Source organism: Lepus europaeus, chromosome 8 (assembly GCF_033115175.1).
Source record: "Lepus europaeus isolate LE1 chromosome 8, mLepTim1.pri, whole genome shotgun sequence".
Classification (NCBI taxonomy): Eukaryota; Metazoa; Chordata; class Mammalia; order Lagomorpha; family Leporidae; genus Lepus; species Lepus europaeus.
Window position 1 is genome coordinate 79598333 of NC_084834.1, and position 19469 is coordinate 79617801.

General features: G+C 39.4%; 3 protein-coding genes across 4 annotated transcripts in view; 1 reads left to right on the forward strand and 2 right to left on the reverse strand.

Moving 5' to 3' along the window:
• Positions 1-19469, forward strand: part of STPG2 (sperm tail PG-rich repeat containing 2) — a 574923-nt gene that overhangs the window by 71230 nt on the left and 484224 nt on the right. The window lies entirely within an intron of this gene.
• Positions 910-2745, reverse strand: LOC133765602 (mannosyl-oligosaccharide 1,2-alpha-mannosidase IC-like). 2 transcript variants are annotated; one of them, XM_062199147.1, is made up of 2 exons: positions 2152-2745; positions 910-1656 (listed from the first exon to the last, which is right to left on the reverse strand). In XM_062199147.1, the coding sequence occupies exons 1-2, from the start codon at positions 2743-2745 to the stop codon at positions 910-912; spliced, it is 1341 nt and encodes a 446-aa protein (XP_062055131.1). The 2 variants fall into 2 exon arrangements, with proteins under 2 accessions (XP_062055131.1, XP_062055130.1); XM_062199146.1 differs by having other exon boundaries at positions 910-2745.
• On the reverse strand, positions 17491-18022 carry LOC133765603 (thioredoxin). The gene has a single exon (XM_062199148.1). It carries the CDS (start codon positions 17944-17946, stop codon positions 17629-17631), a length of 318 nt encoding a protein of 105 aa, XP_062055132.1. The 5' UTR covers positions 17947-18022; the 3' UTR covers positions 17491-17628.

Below are 19469 nucleotides of genomic sequence, written 5' to 3' on the forward strand. Positions count from 1 at the left end.
AGCGGGGGTTTCTAACTTGCACAGTGACAATGGGATGCAGCCATCTCAAACAGTGGCTCAACCTACTGTACCATGACACCTACCCTTGAAATTTGGTTTTTGATTTAATGTTATTTACTTGATATATTAGGATATTTAGGGCTTATCAGAGCAACATGTAGCTGTTTTCACTATTTTTATCTCGTATTTTTTTTCAAAGTAATTTTATATAGAGCAACATTTCTTTATCAGTTTCTCTTAATTTATCTTTCAGATTGTGGGACACTGATTCTCAGACTTTTTGGCTTTAAAACTATTTTTTTTTTTGTTATTCAATGTTATTCAAGGTCTTTCATTCCAGGTCACAGATTTTCCATTACAATAAGGAGAATAGCACTAGTTGAGTCCTACCACTTGGGCCCCAGTCAAGAGAAACCCCAACTCAAATGATAAAGTAACAGACATGTATTTGAACATGTAGTAAATGTTGGAAGAAAGGCATTTAAAATAGAGATAATGGGGTCAAGACTGTATGTGCATAAACACTTTGAGGTCTGGTTTATCAGGATGATACTGTTTTAGCACATGATTAAAATAAAACTGAACTGCAAAGAAAAGCAAAATCAAACAAAACCAAAAAAGGAAGAGAACCAGCTGTGGGGTTGACATGCAGACCTCTGGTCCTTTGGCCCTGCAGCAGCAAATTTGTGGGTTTCATAGAAATTTCTCCATAGCAAGGAATGACTGGGCCACACATGACCCGGCTGTGACACTGCCAGATTTCCAAGTCCTGTCTCCTCACAGGGAAATCTGTTTGTGGTCTGCTCCGGTGGGGCCCCCATTTCTCGTCCGTTTGAGAACAGTTCCGAATTCCTGAAAAGACCATGCAACCTTGAGGCGGCCAGGGAGCAGCAGGGAGGCGGGTCAACGTCAGCCCCAGGCCCTGCTGGAGCTGTCTGAATGGTTAACCGGGAGCGGGTGGGCCTCGGTGTTGAACACCCAGTCTTCCAGAGAGAGCACGTCATCGTCAGAGAACAGAAGGTAGAGATACTTGAGTGTCTCCGCCAGGAAGAAACTCTGCTGTTTGTTGTCATGGCTGGGGGTGCTGCTGTATACGTCCCGGATCCCCGAGAAACCGGCCTCAGTCAGGCAGTATTTCTCCAAGGCCACCACCACCTCCCAGCCCCACTCCCTGTAGAGAGGGTCGTGGGTCTGGCGCCACAAGTACATGTAGCTCTCTACGACTTCTGGCCGCAGGGTATAGGAGCTCTCCCTCCCGTAGATGGCCATTGCCTCTCTGCTGGACACAAACCAGAAGACCTCAGGCCCGAGTTTGGTATCTGAGCGGGCGTACGACTCGTGGCACGTCTTGGTGATCTGGGCGGCGAGCTCTCGGTAGTGGGCCCTCTCGGTCTCCTCGGCCTCCTCAGCGCCAAGGGCAATCATGCCCCCGGCGAAACAGGCCAGGTGGTTCATCTTGTTTACCACAGTCCCCCCTTTCCACTCAGCAATGTAGGTCAGCCCCCCGGGTGAGACCTTCAGCAAGTTGGTCTCGATTGCCTCCAGGGCTTTGTAGTACATAGTTTTAGCCTCCAAATCTATCTTGGCCGACATCAACCAGGATTTGATCAAATATTCATAAAAACTGTCACCGAGGCCCCCAACCGAGACGTGTTGCTGCTCCCACTTACCGCTCAGTGGGCTGATGAAATTGGGGTAGAGGCCGAAGGGCTTATCCGTGTTCCGGAGGACCTTGCGGATGTTTCTGATCTTTTTCGCGAAGACCTGCTTGCCAGAAAGCTCTGTGAGGTGTAAGAATTCCAAGTGCAGAGATCCAATCTCGGCCAGGACGCTGCTGTCGCCCATCGTGTTCCAGTCCCAGCCGAAGCTCCCGCTCCGGCTTTTGAAGTTGATACACCTCATTGGGATTCCTGTGGGGGTTTTGAAGGCTGGCAGGAGTTTACCCCCGAGTTCTATGGCCTTTACTCGGAACACCTCTTCGCCCGTCAGGTAGAAGGCTGAGAGGAGCCCTCCAATGTAGCGGATGTTCACCTCAAACAGGGATGCCACTCCACTCACATTCAGGTGGAAACTCTCTTCAACCCAGGCCTTGGCCTCCCTGAATTCCTCCTTAAGCTCCATGAGGAAGAGGGTGTCTAGGGAATCAATGACAGTCGCTCCGCCGAGGCCTCCGAACAGCTTGCCCTGATAGCCGTCTTTTGTTAGCGGACGGAGCTCGTTTTGCCCCATTGCGTAGCGCTTGTAGTTCTGCCAAGCAAACTTCATCATCTCCTTGATTTTCTCCCGCTGGGCTCTCACTGGGCTCCGAGAAGACTTCTCATCTGCCCTGGCCCCTAGGACCGGGTGACACAGGCGGCTGCGGAATGCATTGAAGTCGAAGCTGAACAGGACACTCTTGTTCTTCGGCCTGACGGCTGCGATGGTGGGCCACGTGCGTCGTGCCCCCCCTTTCTTGCGTAGGATGCGGGACTGGCTGCGGGGTTCATGCTCGCCCAGGGCAGGGGCAGCGGGGGCCGGCTTGGGAGGCGGCACCATCCCTCGGGCCAGGAGGTGGCTGGAGACATCAGCCACCACCTCCTGGTCAGGCTGCTGGAGCCGCAGAGGCAGGAAGAGAGGCAGCAGGAAGAGGGCTCCGAAGCACAAGGTGACAAGGCCAGAAAGGCAGAGGAGGAAGTGGAACTTACGTTGCAGCCTGAGCCGCCGCACGGAGGGCTGCTGGAAGCCAGACACTTTCCACAAGAGCATGATGGCTCAAGAGCATGGTCCCTGGAGAGACTCGGCAAGCAGGCACATGTCCTTTTGCAGCTCCGGGCATTCCGTGTCTCAGGGGACCATCCCCAAAGTTCACAGAGTTTGGAGTCACTCCTCCTGCTCCTGGCCCAAGAAGAGCAGAACAGGAGGCTTGGGCCCACGGCCCTGGCTGTCAACGCGGGCTGCAGCCTTTTCCACTGCGGCCTTCCTGTGCTGCAGCCTCGCCAGGCCGACAAAAGCCAGTGCTGTGACGCTGAGCGGCAGTTGCAGCCCTGGTTCCCTGGCCTCGCTCCTGCGCTGCCCGTTAAAACTGGTGGTGATCCAAAAGCACATGCATTTATATGGGTTATATGTGATGATACATAATTGTAGTAGAAATTGAAATACAGAATATTTAAAATACAAGAATACACAAGTGTTCTTGAGTCAAAGTAAAATTTTAGAATTATTAAAATAATTTTAATCTCCAGATTCTCTGAAAAAGTTTAAAGTAGTCCTAGGGATCACTGGAGTAAACTATGAGAACCATGACTGTGGAGTCTTTGAAGTTAGACAGCATTGTGTTTATTGATTAAATGCTCAGACCATAGTACTTAATATACATGTTAGCTAATAGTTAATAGTAAAAATTCTATTTTTATAAATGTGATAAAGCTATATATGTAGCTTTTAATAGAACTATTTTTAGTTAAAAAGTAAAACTATCCTTTTAAAAATCATAAATTTCTCATTCAGAATGAGATTAGATTTTCTAAGTATACCTGTTAGAATTATAGTGACCTTTACAGATATTGCTGGCATTTGCATCTCTAATATCAAATGTCTTCCAACATTATGCTGTCAGCAAGGAACATGAGGATTGACTAGTCTGAAATGGCAGTCTTAGGAAAAAAAAAAAAAACAAAAAACTTTTAAATTTCCCATAACTACTTTTAATGTCAAATTCATGCATACCAATCTCAATATTACTTTTAATGCTTCTGATATCTCTACAAATTTATTGCTTTTGGGAGCACTTTTTATTCCAATGTATTTATTTATTGTAAATGGAACATATAAGGACAGATGTTTGACATATCAGTTAAAACATCACTCCGTATTGGAGTGCCTGGGTTCAAGTTCTGGCTGTCTGGATTCCTCTTGGGAAGCAGCAGGTATTGGCTCAGCCTGCTGCTTACATGTACACTTGGATTAAGTTCCTAGCTCCAGACTTCAGCCTGGCTCAGCACCAGCTTTTGTGAGCATTTGAGAGAAAACCAGTAGGTGGGAGATTTCTCTGCCTCTCAAAAAAAAAAAAAAAAATTAAAAGGACACAAAAATTGTGTCTACTTATTGTCTACAATATGCTTTTGGATACATGTATGTTGCAGAATAGTTTAATCTAGCTAGTTAACAAATGCGTTACCTTAACGTGAAGTTATCATTTCTGTGGTAAGAACCCTCAACATTTACTCCTAGTGTTTTTTAAGAATATATCATCATTAACTATAGTTAGTATGCTGTATATCTCTTGACCTTATTCCTCCAAAGTGTAAATATGTATCCTTTGACCAACATCTCTCTACCCACACTCACACCTCTGGTAACCACCATTCTATTCTATGAAATCAACATTTTTAGATCCATATACAAATGAGATAATTCAGTGTTTGTCTTTAAGTGCCTGACTTATTTCTCTGAACATGAGAGTCTTCAAGTTTTATTCTTATTGTCCCAAATTACAGGATTTCCTTCTTTTTTATGGCTGACTGGTATTGCACTGTGTATATATACCACATTTTCCTTATCTGTTCATTCCTTGATGAATATACTTAGATAGATTTTATGTCTTGGTTGTTGTAAATAGTGCTGATATGTACAAGGGAGTTATAGATATCTCTTTGAAATACTGATGTTGTTTCTTGTGACTATATATCATGTAGTAGGATTGCTGGATAAGTATTTTTTTTAATTTTTGGGAGAATTCTATTCTGTTTTCTTTTTTTTGACAGGCAGAGAGAGACAGAGAGAAAGGTCTTCCTTTTTGCCGTTGGTTCACCCTCCAATGGCCACTGCGGCTGGCTCATCGCGCTGATCTGAAGCCAGGAGCCAGCTGCTTCTCCTGGTCTCCCATGCGGGTGCAGGGCCCAAGGACTTAGGTCATCCTCCACTGCCTTCCCGGGCCATAGCAGAGAGCTGGCCTGGAAGAGGGGTAACCAGGATAGAATCTGGCACCCCAACCGGGACTAGAACCCAGTGTGCCGGCGCCGCAAGGCGGAGGATTAGCCTGTTAAGCCACTGTGCCGGCTCTATTCTGTTTTCTATGACTGTACTGGTTTACATTCCCATTGACAGTGTGCATCCTTACAAGTAGTTGTCATACTTTTTTTTTCTTTTTTTTTTTTTTTGACAGGCAGAGTGGACAGTGAGAGAGAGACAGAGAGAAAGGTCTTCCTTTTCCGTTGGTTCACCCCTCAATGGCCGCTGCGGCCAGCGCGCTGTGGGTGGTGCACCATGCTTATCCAAAGCCAGGAGCCAGGTGCTTCTCCTGGTCTCCCTTGTGGGTGGAGGGCCCAAGGACTTGGGCCATCTTCCCCTGATCCGAAGCCAGGAGCTAGGTGCTTCTCCTGGTCTCCCATGCGGGTGCAGGGCCCAAGGACTTGGGCCATCTTCCACTGCCTTCCCGGGCCACAGCAGAGAGCTGGACAGGAACAGGAGCGACCGGGACAGAATCCGGCACTCCGACTGGGACTAGAACCCAGGGTGCCGGCGCTGCAGGCGGAGGATTAGCCTAGTGAGCTGTGGTGCCGGCTATACTTTGTTTTTTTGATAATGGCCATTCTAACAGGAGTGAATTAATATCTCATTATAGTTTTTATTTGCATTTCCCCAATGATTATTATGTTGAGAATCTTGTGTCTGTATCTGGGTCTTTTGCCCATTTTTTAAAAAAAAGATTTAATTATTTGAAGGGAAGAGTTATAGAAACCAGAAGTGACAAATCTTCCGTCTTCTGGTTCATTCCCCAAATTACTGCAAAAGCCTGGGCTGGACCAGGCTGAAGCCAGCACCCTGAAACTGCATCTCGGTCTCCCACATGGGCGGCAGGGGTCCAAGTACTTGGGCCATCTTCTGCTATTCTTCCAGGTGAATCAGTAGGGTGTTGGACCAGAAGTGGAACAACTGGGACTCAAACTGGTACTCATATAAATTGCTGGTGTCACATGTGGCGGTTTAATCCTGTGTGCTACAATGCTGACCCCTCTTTTGCCCACTTTTTAATTGGATTATTTTCTTGTTATTAAGTTGTTTGAGTTCCTTATACATTTCAGGTAATTAGTTCCTTATTAGAGGTTTTGTAGAATTGTAAAATTGTAGTAAACATATTTTCTTTCATTAGATAGGTTGTCACTTAGTCTGTTTGATATTTTCCTGTGCATTGCAGGAACTTTTTAGTTTCATGGAATTTCGTTAGTGCATTTCTCCTTTTGTTGCCTGTGCTTTTGGAATCATATATAAAAAAATCATTTCTTAGATTGATGTCCCAGAGCTTTCCCTCTATGGTTTTTTCTTGATGTTTCATAGGTTTGGACTTACCTTTAAGTCTTCAATCTATTTTCAGTTCATTTTTGTATACATTGTGAAATAAGGGTCTGATTTCATTCTTCTGAATGATATTCAGTTTTCCAAACAACAAAAACTATTGTTTCCCCAATATGTATTCTTGGCACTTTTGCTGCAAATCACTTGTCTGAAATGTACAGTTTTATTTCTATGCTCTATATTCTCTTACATTAGTCTGTGTTTTTGTTTTTATGTCAGTATTATGGTGTTTTGTTTTTCAATTTTTCTCTGAGCTATATGATGTTTTCTATAGGTTTGTCATATAAGGTCTTTATTGTGTTGAGGCACAGTCCTTCTATACCTTTTTTTGTAGTTTTTTTTTTTTATCATGAAAGGATGTTGAATATTGTCAAATTTTTTTATATTTATTGAAATTATCTTACAATTTTTGTCCTTATGTTAATGTGATATATCATGCTTATTGATTTGTGTTTGTTAAACAGTCTGTGGGGGTGACTCCCAATTGATCACACTGAATTTTTTTTGAATGATTTTTTTTTTTTTGGAGAGAGAGCTTCCATCTGTTGGTTCACCTCCAAAATGCCTGTAACAACCATGGTGTGCCCAGGTTGAAGCTTGGTGCCTGGAACTCCATTTGGGTCTCCCACATTGATAGCAGAGGCACAGGTACTTGAGCCATCATTTGCTGCCTCTCAGGTTTCATTAGCAGGAGGCTGCTGGGTCAGAAGTGGAGTAGCTGGAACTTGAACTGGCTTTCTAATATAGTTTCAGGTGTCCCAATAGGGGATTTAACCCACTTGCCCCTTCCTAAGCTTTTGTTTATTTTGGAAAGTATTTATTGTTTCTTAATTTTTAAAGGATGTATTTTTCTGGGGTAGTATTCTTGATTGGCTTTTTTCTCCCTATGCCACTTTCAGTATAATATTTACTCATGAGCTTTAAGATTTTTGCTGAGAATTATAAACTCATCAACCAACAAGAGGCACTTGCTTACTTCACAGTATTTTTGAAAGCACCTGTAGTATTTTACAAGTATTTAACCCTTTAGGCCTCTAGGGGCTTTCTCATTAAGATAACTATCATGTCTAGTAACACAAGATCATTAGACTTTTTAATTCTCAAACATTTGTATTAATAGCATTTTCCATTATAGAAACTTAAAGTCTGGTACCACATCACATCTTGACAGTCCTTCTAATATAATCCAAATAGCCTGATTAGTTGGTGTCTCTATAAGATGAGAGACATAGGTCCTTCGATTTTTTCAGTTGGGCCCAAACTGGAAAAACCAGTCCAGGATTTACTGGAAATTTTAGAGACCAGATTGTTTGAAACTTTGATTTTTTGAATGCCTGTCAAGAATGCCAAGAAGGCTCAAAATCCAAAATATCTGGTTGAAATAAGATTCCTTAAAATCATGACATAACATAGACCAAATTTGATCATTGTTACAGGTGATTATTCAAATCTTTGAATATAAGCACATATTTAAATAACCCATAGCTCTTAATAAAAATTCAGCTGTTTTTGAGCAATTAGAATTTAACAGACATCAAGAGAACATAATAGATTACTTGAACACATTGCTTTAACAGAGAATCAGATTTTAATTCTATGTCAAAGAGAAATTGAGCTTCCTGTGATCTTTTGCTGTGAGGTTTCCTTCCTTTACCTTCTTTCATATTGGTGACCATGTTTCTGTGTTTCTGTGTGTAACACATCTTTAAGCATCTTTTGCAGGGCAGGATGAGTGGCAACAAATTCTTTCAGTTTCTGTTTGCTATGAAAAGTCTTAATTTCACCTTCATTCACAAATGAGAGCTTTGCAGGATATAGTATTCTGGGCTGGCAGTTTTTCTCTCTTAGTACCTGGGCTATGTCTCGCCATTCCCTTCTAGCTTGTAGGGTTTCTGATGAGAAGTCTGCTGTGAGTCTAATTGGAGATCCTCTAAGAGTAATCTGACGTTTCTCTCTTGCACATTTTAGGATCTTTTCTTTATGTTTCACTGTGGTGAGTTTGATTACAACATGTTGTGGTGAGGATCTCTTTTGGTCATGTTTATTAGGGGTTCTATAAGCTTCCTGTACTAAGATGTCTCTGTCCTTCTCCAAACCTGGGAAATTTTCTGCTATTATCTCACTGAAAATGCCTTCTAATCCTTTCTCCCTCTCCATGCCTTCAGGAACTCCTAGAACCCGAATGTTGGGTTTTTTAATGCTGCTGGGGAATTAGAGCTACCTTATATATTTTATTATTTTTCTTTTCTTGATACTTTCAGAATCCTCTTTTTCTTTTATCTTGTCAGTTTGATCATGGTATATCTTTGGGTAGTGTTATTTGGACTAAATCTGATTTATACCTTTGATTTCCCTGTATTTGTTTATATCTTTCTCCAGGTTTGGAAATTTTTCTGCTATTACTTATTTAAATATGCTTTCTACTCCTTCATCTTTCTTTATCCTTATGAAAATCTAGTTACTTGAATATTTGTTGTTTTTATGCTGTCCTACAGTCATATGAGCTGTCTTCATTTCATTCTTTTCTGTTTTTTTCTCTGATTGCCTATTTGTGTGTGACCATTCTTTGAGCTCAAATGTTTTTTCTTCTGATATATCAGTTTTTCTGTTAATGTTATCTATTGGACTTTTCATTTCTTTAATTTTTTCATTTCTTTATATTTTCATTTCTTTATATTTTTCAGTGTCAAAATTTCTTTTTGATTTTTTTTAACTTGTTTATTTGAAAGGCAGAATGACTGAGAGAGGAATACAGCTAGATAGGTAGGTAAATATATATATATATATATATATATATATATATATATATATATATATGGAGAGGTCTTTTATCTGCCAGTTCATTCCCCAAATGACCACAGTAGTCAAGCCTGGACCAATCTGAAGCCAGGAACAAGGAATTCCATCTGGGTCTCCATGTAGGTGACAGGGTCCCAAGTACTTGGGCTGTCTTCTTTTCTAGGCACATTGGAAGGAAGGTGGAATGGAAGTGGAGCAGCTGTGACTTGAACTGGTACTTCAATATGGTGTTATGGCATTATAGACCTATCTGTGTGCTACAGCACTGGCCCCTATTACTATTCAATCTTTCTGTTAATTTCTTGTTTCAGTCACTTGTTTTTCTCATTTTGGTGAGTTATTATTCCTCTGTATTTTCTTGAATGTTTGAGCTTCCTTTAAATGGTTATTTTGAGTTCTTTTTCAGGTACTTACTACATGTCCATCTCTTAGGATCAGCCACTAGCACTTTATTTTGTTCATTTTATGACTTTATATAATCCTGCTTGCTCTTAATCCTTGTGGTTGTGTGCACATTAAAGAAATAAAAAGTTATTCCTGTCTTTGCAGTGTGGTTTGGTTTGGGAAGTCCACCAATAAGCTTCTTCAGAGATTGTGGGAAGATCTTCTGATGTGGTCTTGGGAGCCCATTACTCCTGTAATTGTTGCATTACTACCTGGCAGTTGTTACAGTATTGGTCTGGAATAGTGTGGGTGCCATCACTGCCAGTGATACGATACAACCAAAGCTGAGTGCTGTTTAGGCTATTTCTCTACTGGGGTGTATTTAAAATATGTGGCTGCTGAGGCCTGTCTAGTTAAGGTTTATTTGCAACCCAAGGCAACTGTATAAGGTTAGTGACAGCGTAGGCTTGAATCCATTTCTTTTTTTTTTTTTATTTGACAGGTAGAGTTATAGACACACACACAGAGAGAGAGAGAGAGAGAGAGAGAGAGAGAGACAGAGAGAAATGTCTTCCTTCCATTGGTTCACTCTCCAAATGGCTGCTATGGCTGGCACTGTGCTGATCTAAAGCCAGGAGCCAGGTGCTTCTTTCTGGTCTTCCATTCAGGTACAGGAGCCCAAGCACTTGGGCCATCCTCCACTGCCCTCCCAGACCACAGCAGAGAGCTGGACTGGAAGAGGAACAACTGGGACTAGAACCTGGTGCCCATATGGGATGCTGGTGCTGCAGGCGGAGTATTAACCAAGTGAGCCATGGCACTTGCCCCTTGAATCCATGTCATAGGAGCTTTACGTTCCTGTATGGTGCTGGGGCAGGTGTAACCTGTCTGCAATGGGTGACTGTAAGAATCTACATAGTTCTGAGTTTTACTGTGGCAGACACAGTACTGGGGTCCAAGGTAAAATCCTGTAATTACTTCTTTCTCTTTCCTCCAAGCAGATGATTTCTCTCTTACGCTGTATTGCCTGGGTTTGGGGAATCAGTGACACAGGTAATATTTAATTGTCACCTTACACTCTTCAAAGTGTCTTTTCTTATTATTATGCTATGAGTAAGTGCTATGGTATCTCACCTTGTTTCCTTAGCTCTTGTGGAAATATTTCTATGCATGGATAGTGGTTCAAATGAATAGTTCTGGAAGGAGGGATCACTTCTGCCATCTTGCTCCGTGTTCTCCCAAGAGCATCTTCTAGGTTGAATCTACATCAGATGTTTATGTGAAAGTAAATATATTGACCTGCAGAGTCATGATTTTATATATATATATATATATATATATATATGAACCAGTAATCAGCAAGCTATTTATGAGATTAACTTTATATTAATTTTAATATGGTACAAAGATTTCTTACAAATTAAACTCCCCCCTTTTTTTATTCTTTCAGTTATTCATGTTTGGATGCTTTTCCACTGGTTTGTATCTTCAGTGTCTTTTAACATTGTATTTTCTTTCATTCTTGAAGATTTTACAAGTGCTGTTAAGAGTTTCAAACTTGATAGTTAAACTCTAAAAAAAAATATAAAGAGTAGAGGATTTATTTTTATAATCTTCAGGATATATTCCTATTATTTGAGTTGGATTTTATTAGTGCATGACTAATTTTTCCTTATTATTTAATACTGTTAAGTTAGGCACTTAAAATATTTTAAAAATAATCATGAATATTTCTGTTCTAAATATACTTGAGTAGCTCATATTAGATCAGATATCTTAATGAAGCAAGTATAGAAGTTGGAAGAATTATGTGATTGCCAAATAGCTGAGAGTAACAGAAAATAACTAAAACAGTTAGAACTAAGGGCTACAGATTTTAGAGAGAAAGGGAAATATGTTTGTGTTAACCTGACATTCTCTTGAACTTTTTCTGTGAAGGCATCTTTTGATTTGTAAGCCATGTAGGATAAAAAGTTGAGATGCTTCCCTATTTAACTTCAAGATAGGAGAACAGTAAATCCTCTCTGGAAAATACAGAGAGGTGGGAAGCAGGTAGATTCCAGTAGCACTGATAAATTTAGAACAGATTGTTACAGTCCTGGTGTTGCATGGTATAGTGGGGTCATTACTCAGATATCCCAGGGTGGGAGCAGATATTTATTATAGGCTGCTTCTGGTGTTAGCCTCCAGAATCTAAGGTGAATCTCCTTTGCTCACGTGGAGTACATGAGTGTAGCTTTGGGGCCAATGATCAGAAACTCCCACAGTTGCAGGATGTGGGGATCTGTCCATATATTGCTCTGACTCTGACTATGATGCTGGAAAGAGAACAGGGGAATGCTGCATAACTTTCACTGCTGAGTATGGCACTCTGTGGGAGTGGGGGAGGGGAAAGCAAAGGGGACAAATTGGCTTCCATGCTCCAAGCCCAGCAGTTGCTCAGACCCCAGTCAGCTATCCAGGCTGAAGTAAAAGTCAGTAGGTGACTGTGGAATTTCCTCTCAGCTAAAACCGTGAGTGGTGGAGCACATGGTGATTTTCTCCTACATTGGCGTGCTAAGTTTGTGGCTCACAGCTGGCAACTGCCTGCATCATGCAACTGGCTGCAGCAGTCAGTCTTCTCTCCTCTTGTCCCATGGGGTCTTAGTTTTTTTTCCATTCTTCACTGAAAATTTCCATCAGTCAGACCCCTAGAAATGGAGTCTTCCTTTGTTCTTTTCACATCCCAGAGCAGCTTAAGTTAATGTAGCTATACCCAATGAGCCATCTTGGATCCTACATTTAATTTTTTTATAAACTTGGTTTTCATTTAAATGTCCTATCTCATTATTTATCCTTTGGTATCTCAATTATAATTATTTTGAGGTCTGAAGGCCAAATATCTCAAATAACTAAGGAGTCTGATGTCTTCTTGGATTGAATGTCAGATCTGGAACAAGACAAGGATGTCCACTTTTGCCATTCTTATTCAATATAGCATTGGAAGTTTTAGTGAGAACAGTTATGGAGGAGAAAGCAAGCAATTAAATCAGAATTGGAAAAGAAGTCAAATTATCCATGTTCATGGAGGACATGGTGTAATACATGGAAAAACCTAACCACTCCACCAAAAATCTGTTAGAATTGATAATTCAATAAAGTTGCAGGTTACAAAATAAACATACAAAAAAAGTAGCATTTGTGTGCTAATGAAGAACTCACAGAAAGAGAAATCAATAAAGAAATCTTATAATAGCCACAAAAGAATAAAATATTTAAGAATAAATTTAACCGAAGAAGTGAGAACTCTGTATAATGAAAGTTATCAAACATTGATGAAAAATATCTCAAGGACACAAAATAATGGAAATATATTTCTTGCTCATGGCTTAGAAGTATTAATATAATCAAAATGTGTATACTACCTAAAGCAATTCACAGATTCAATGCAGTTGCTATCAAAATACCAATGGCATTCTTTGCATAATTAAGGAATACAATCTTAAAAAGTCATATGGAATCATAAAAGACCCTGAGTAGCTAAAATAATCCTGTGGGAGAAAACCAAGCTAGAAGCATCACAGTACCTGATTTCAAAGCATACTACAAAGCTGTAGTAATTGAAACAGCTTGGTACTGGCTTAAAAAGTGATAACATTGATCAACAAAATAGAATAGAGGGCCTGGAAATTAATCCATGTAAATCCATGTACATACAGACAACTGATTTTTTCTTTTTTTTTTTTTTGATAGGCAGAGTTAGACAGTGAGAGAGAGAGGCAGAGAGAAAGGTCTTCCTTCCATTGGTTCACCCCCCAAAATGGCCACTACGGCTGACGTGCTACGCCGATCCAAAGCCAGGAGTCAGGTGCTTCTTCCTGGTCTCCCATGTGGGTGCAGGGTCCAAGCACTTGGGCCATCCTTTACTGCCTTCCTGGGCCAAGCAGAGAGCTGGACTGGAAGAGGAGCAACTGGCACAGAACCCGGCATGCCGGCGCTGAAGGCGGAGGATTAGCCAAGTGCGCCGCAGTGCCAGCTGACAACCAATTTTTGATAAAAGTGATCAGACGATACAGTGGAGTAAGGATCATGTCTGCAGCAAACATTGCTAGCAAAGATAGATATATATATGTAGCAGAATGAAATTAGACCCATACCTCTCACCATATACAAAAATTAACTGAAGGTAGATCAAAGATCTAAATTTAAGACCTGAGACTAGGAAGTTGCTTGAATAAAATATAGAGGAAACCATCCAAGACATTAGTGTAGGGCATGACTTCGTGGACAGGATCCCTAAAGCACAGGCAATAATAGCAAAAATGCACAAATGGGACTGTATCAAACTCAGAAGCTTTTGCACAGCAAAGGGAATGATCAATAGAGTGATGAGGCATCCAAAGAATGAGAAAAAAATATTTGCAACCCACCTATTTGACATAGGGTTAATATCCCAACTATGCCAGCAGCTTAAAAAAAAAAAAAAACTCTACGACAAAAATCAATCCAATTGAAATGGGCAAAGGATTATAGTAGACAATTTTCAAAAGAAGAAATGCAAACAGCCAACAAATGTATGAAAAAAATGCTCAGCATCGCTAGCCATCAGGGAAATGCAAATCAAAACCACAATGAAATATCACCTCATCCCTGTCATAATGGCTAAAATCCAAAACACAGAGAGTAACAAATGCTGGCGAGGATGTGGAGAAAATTAAACAGTTATAAATTGTTGAGGAAAATGTAAATTAGTTCAACCACTGTGAAAAATGTTGTGGAGATTTCTTACAAAACTAGAAATGCACTTACCAAATGACCCAGCAGTCCTACTATTGGGAATATATACCATAAGACTTGAACACTGTGTATCAAAGTGATACATGCACCACCCTGTTTATAGTAACACTGTTTACAATAGCCAAAATTTGAAACCAACCAAGGTGCTCATCATTAGATAATGGATAAAGAAAAGATAGATATACATTGGAATATTATGCAGTTATAAAAATGAAGTTATACCACTTGCAACAAAATGGACAGAAATGCAGGGCATCATGTTGAGTGGAATATGCTGGATCCAGAATGGCAAATACCACATGTTCTCCCTCCTATGTGGGAGCTAAAACTTTAAAACAAAAACTGGAAAAATAAAAAGGAAATGTCTAAATATATCAATATTGTTGCAAATATAGTTTTGTGAAATTTTGTTTTATAACCACTAGAACAGTGGTTAAGAATGTTATACTACTATAATTTTAATGATATGTGTTTACTTTATAATTTACTATATGTGGATGTAATGGTCATTTTTCCATTCAGTTATTATTTATAACCATTGTGTATATTCCCACTAAACTATGGTCTTTTTGCTTATGCTTGTTAAAATTCTCATTTGGTGAATTATTAAGCCTTTTTACTGTAATTTAATTGTAAAAGATGTTATATCTAAAACTGAAAAAAAGCAAGAAGGAATGGGGGTGGGAGGGAGATAGCGGGAGGAGGAAGGAAGGGAATAACATTATGTTCATAGAATTCCATCTATAAATAACATTGATTCTGTTATAGACTAATTAAAAATTAAAAGTTAAAAAATTAAATCTGGAGTACTGAACCAAAAATACAATACATGAGATGACAAACTCAATTAATAGTTTTAACAGAAGATTAGCATTTGCAGGCCTCTGTCATTTTACTAATCCTACAGCAAAGAGAGGATTAGCAAACAGAGGTGTTAGTTCAGTTGGAAAACAATTAGGCTGTAAAATGGAGAATAAAAGAATAGAAGGCATAGAAAAGAAATTGGTAAACAAGTATATAAATATCTGTTAGCAGCACAAATGAATGAATAGATAAATAAATAAATAATAATAATAGTACCCATAATAGCCACCACATTTTTCTAGGCATTATAGTTACTTGTTTCTCATACAGAATTTACACTTCATAATAAATTTTTGTCTCAAAAGATTTTTCTTTGAAATAATTTCTTACATAGTGTCTTACAAGATAATCCTTTAAACTAAAACAATAATCACTTCCTAGAGCTACTAATTGTAACAACAAGAGTTCATTTATCAGTCATTTCTGAATTACTACTTAATATCTAAATTAGTTAAATAAAAATGCAATTAGTTAGAGGATATTTTTTAATTATCTGGAAAATGTGTGCAAAACACAAAATTCTGCAATGATGAAAAATCAAGTAAGCATTGCAAGTGAATAATAAAAGTAATAAAAGATCAGTAAGTAATGAAAGTGAGTAATAAAAGATGCAGGATACATTAGAATAGATGATTAGTTGTGGCAATAACAAATGCTCATACTTTACACATTGAAAAGTATTAAAAGAATTAAATATGTTTGTCCCTTACTCATAATCTGAAATGCAATAACATATAGTAGTAATCACTCTACTTATTTACCCACACATAACTTCCATTTGAGTCAAGACCAGGAGAGCCCATGGACAGGTTTATCATTTGCATTCATTTTAAAATTATCGTGAAGGCATTCATGTTAGTGACATTTTCAAATACTTGTACTTCATCCAATAATTTACTCAACAGATGTTAAATTAGCCTCTGCCAAATTCCCAGTACTTAGCTAATCTCTGTAGATACCGTGTTGAACAGAAGTATGCATAGTCTTTGTCCTCAGCATTGTTATAATTAGTTTACCAAAAAAGCATCATAGCAACAAACAGCAGGAAGGAGAGCTTTGCAGGACTTTGAGAGTTTTAATAAAGACATTTAGCCTAGTCATGGAAATTAGGAAAGGAGGCTATCCTTTGAAGTGAGATTTGAGTTGAGATCTCAAGTAAAACATATAATAGAGGAAAAGGTAAGGAAAGTACATTCTAGGCATAGGGTACATGTAAGGTCCTGTGTTTGCAAGGGTCAAATGAACCAAAGAAGTACAGCCTAGATGTTTCTTGTTAGACATTTATACACAAGAAAATTGTTAATTACTTAAAAAAAATCAACACCTTATTGCAAAATAAAAATTAGGTTAGACAGCCTAGAGGACAATAACAAGAAATTTTTTATCACAGAAGTGAAAATAAATACTTATTTTTCCCCCAGAAACCTTTTATTTAAGGTTAATTCTGTTGTTTTCCTGCTGATTTTCAGTCTGGTTGATCTGTCTGTTGCTGAAAGTGGGGTATTGAAGTCCCCCATTACTATTGTATTTGAGTCTATGTCTCTCTTTAGATCCATTAACATTTCTTTTAAGTAGCCAGGTGCCCTGTAATTGGTTGTATATAAATTTATTATAGTCACATCTTCATGTTGAATTGATCCCCTAATCATTACATAGTACCCTTTGTATCTTTTAACAGTTTTTGTGTTAATGTCTTTTTTTTTTTTTTTGTCTGATATTAGGATAGCAACACTAGCTCTTTTTGGGTTTCTGATAGCATGGAATATCTTTTTCCATCCTTTCACTTTCAGTCTGCATGCATCTTTGTTGGTGACGTGTTTCTTGTAAATAGCAAATAAATGGAACTTGTTTTTTTTTTTTTTTTTTGACAGGCAGAGTGGACAGTGAGAGAGAGAGACAGAGAGAAAGGTCTTCCTTTTGCCGTTGGTTCGCCCTCCAATGGCCGCCGCGGTAGGCGCGCCGATCCGATGGCAGGAGCCAGGTGCTTCTCCTGGTCTCCCATGGGGTGCAGGGCCCAAGCACTTGGGCCATCCTCCACTGCACTCCCTGGCCACAGCAGAGAGCTGGCCTGGAAGAGGGGCAACCCGGACAGGATCGGTGCCCCGACCGGGACTAGAACCCTGTGTGCCGGCGCCGCAAGGCGGAGGATTAGCCTAGTGAGCCGCGGCGCCGGCTGGAACTTGTTTTTTAATCCATTCAGCCAGTCTGTATCTTTTAACTGGAGAGTTGAGGCTATTTACATTCAAGGTAACTATTGATAAGTAACGACTTGTCCCTACCATTTTCTCATAAGTATTCCCATTGTTTACTTTGGATTTCCTTTTTTTTTAAAAAGGGTAGAATTGATATTTTATTGTCATTTGTAATCAGATGGCAGTTGGGTATATAGTTTCCATATTTCTACTTTTTGTAAATAAAAAAATTACAAATTTTAAACAGCTGAAGGCTGGTTATATTTTTCAGAAAACATGATTAGAGTAGTTCATTAATGGTGGCTTCAAGCTTTTCCTTATTAGCTCCAGAAAATTCACCCACCTTTTGCCCCTTTTTAAAAAACTGGAAGGTCGGCATGCATTTGACTTCACACTCTGCAGCAATATCCTGGCAGTCATCCACGTCTACTTCAATGAACACCACGTTGTTAAATTTTTCAGAGAGGGCGTGAAAGAAAGGTTTGATCATTTTGCAGGGCCCACACCACGTGGCTGAGAAGTCCACCACGACAAGCTTATCTCCTGCGCTGTCCAAGACTTCCTGAAAAGCAGACTTGCTTTCGATCTGCTTCACCATTTTGGCTGCTGGCGGGGAGGGGGCTGACGAGCGACCCTAAGAACAGATGGAAGCGGATCCAAAGCGCCGGGCTGAGCATGTAGCCGGAGCGCGCCACCCACCTTCCCTTTTTGGATTTCCTTTGTACTTTTACTGGGAGACTTTCTTCCTTCACCTTCTTTCAAAATGATGACCATGTTTCTGTGTGCAACACATCCTTAAGCATCTTTTTAAGGCTGGGCAGGTGGTAAAAAATTCTTTCAATTTTTGTTTGTTATTGGAGGTCTTTATTTCACCTTCACTCATAAATGAGAGCTTTGAAGGACACTTTATTCTGGTTTGATGGTTTTTGTCTTTTAAGATTTGGGCTATATCTCACCATTCTCTTCTAGCCTGTAGGGTTTCTAATGAGAGGTCAGCTGTAGGGATAATCAGAGATCTTCTGAAAGTAATCTGGCGTTTCTCTCGTGACATTTTTGAATGTTTTATTTATCTTTTATTGTGAAAAGTTTGACTACAATGTGTCGTGAAGATAATTTCTGGTGATTTCTATTAGGATTTCTGTGTTTTTCCTGTACTTGGATATCCTGTTCTTTGTCCAGATTGGGGAATTTTTTGTAATTATTTCACTAAAAAGGCCTTCTAGGCCATTCTCTCTTTCCACGCCATCAGGAACTCCAAAGACTCTTATTTTGGGTTGTTTTGATAGTATCCCTTAAGTCTCTTACACTGTTTTTACGTTTTCTCATTTTGTCTTTCATTTTTTGGTCTGACTGTAAAATTTTCAGAGATTTGTATTCTAACTTGGATATTCTTTCTTGTGCCTCACCAAATCTGTTGTTAAGGCTTTCCACTGCAATTTTTATTTGATCGATTGAGTTCTTCAGTTTTAATATTTCATTTTGATTTCTCACTAAAACCTCAATTTCATGGGGAAAATTTTTCTGGGTGTGTGACATAAGCTGGCACAGCAGTTATGTATTTCTTTTTTTTTATTAAACTTTTATTTAATGAATATAAATTTCCAAAGTACAGCTTATGGGTTACAGTGGCTTCCCCCTCCCAAAACTTCCCTCCACCCACAACCCTCCCCTTTCCTGCTCCCTTTCCCCTTCCAATCACATCATGATTCATTTTCAATTCTCTTTATATACAGAAGATCAGTTTAGTATATATTAGGTAACGATTTCAACAGTTTGCCCCCATATAGCAACACAAAGTAGAAAGAAATACTGTTGGAGTACTAGTTATAGCATTAAATAAGAGTGTACAGCACATTAAAGACAGAGATCCTACATAATAGTTTTTTAAATTAATTAATTTTTCTATGCCATTTCCAATTTAACACCAGGTTTTTTTTTTCATTTCCAATTATCTTTATATACAGAAGATCAATTCAGTATATAATTAGTAAAGATCTCATCAGTTTGTACCCACACAGAAACACAAAGTGTAAAAATACTGTTTCAGTACTAGTTATAGCATCACTGCACATTAGACAACACATTAGGGACAGATCCCACATGGGATGTAAGTACACAGTG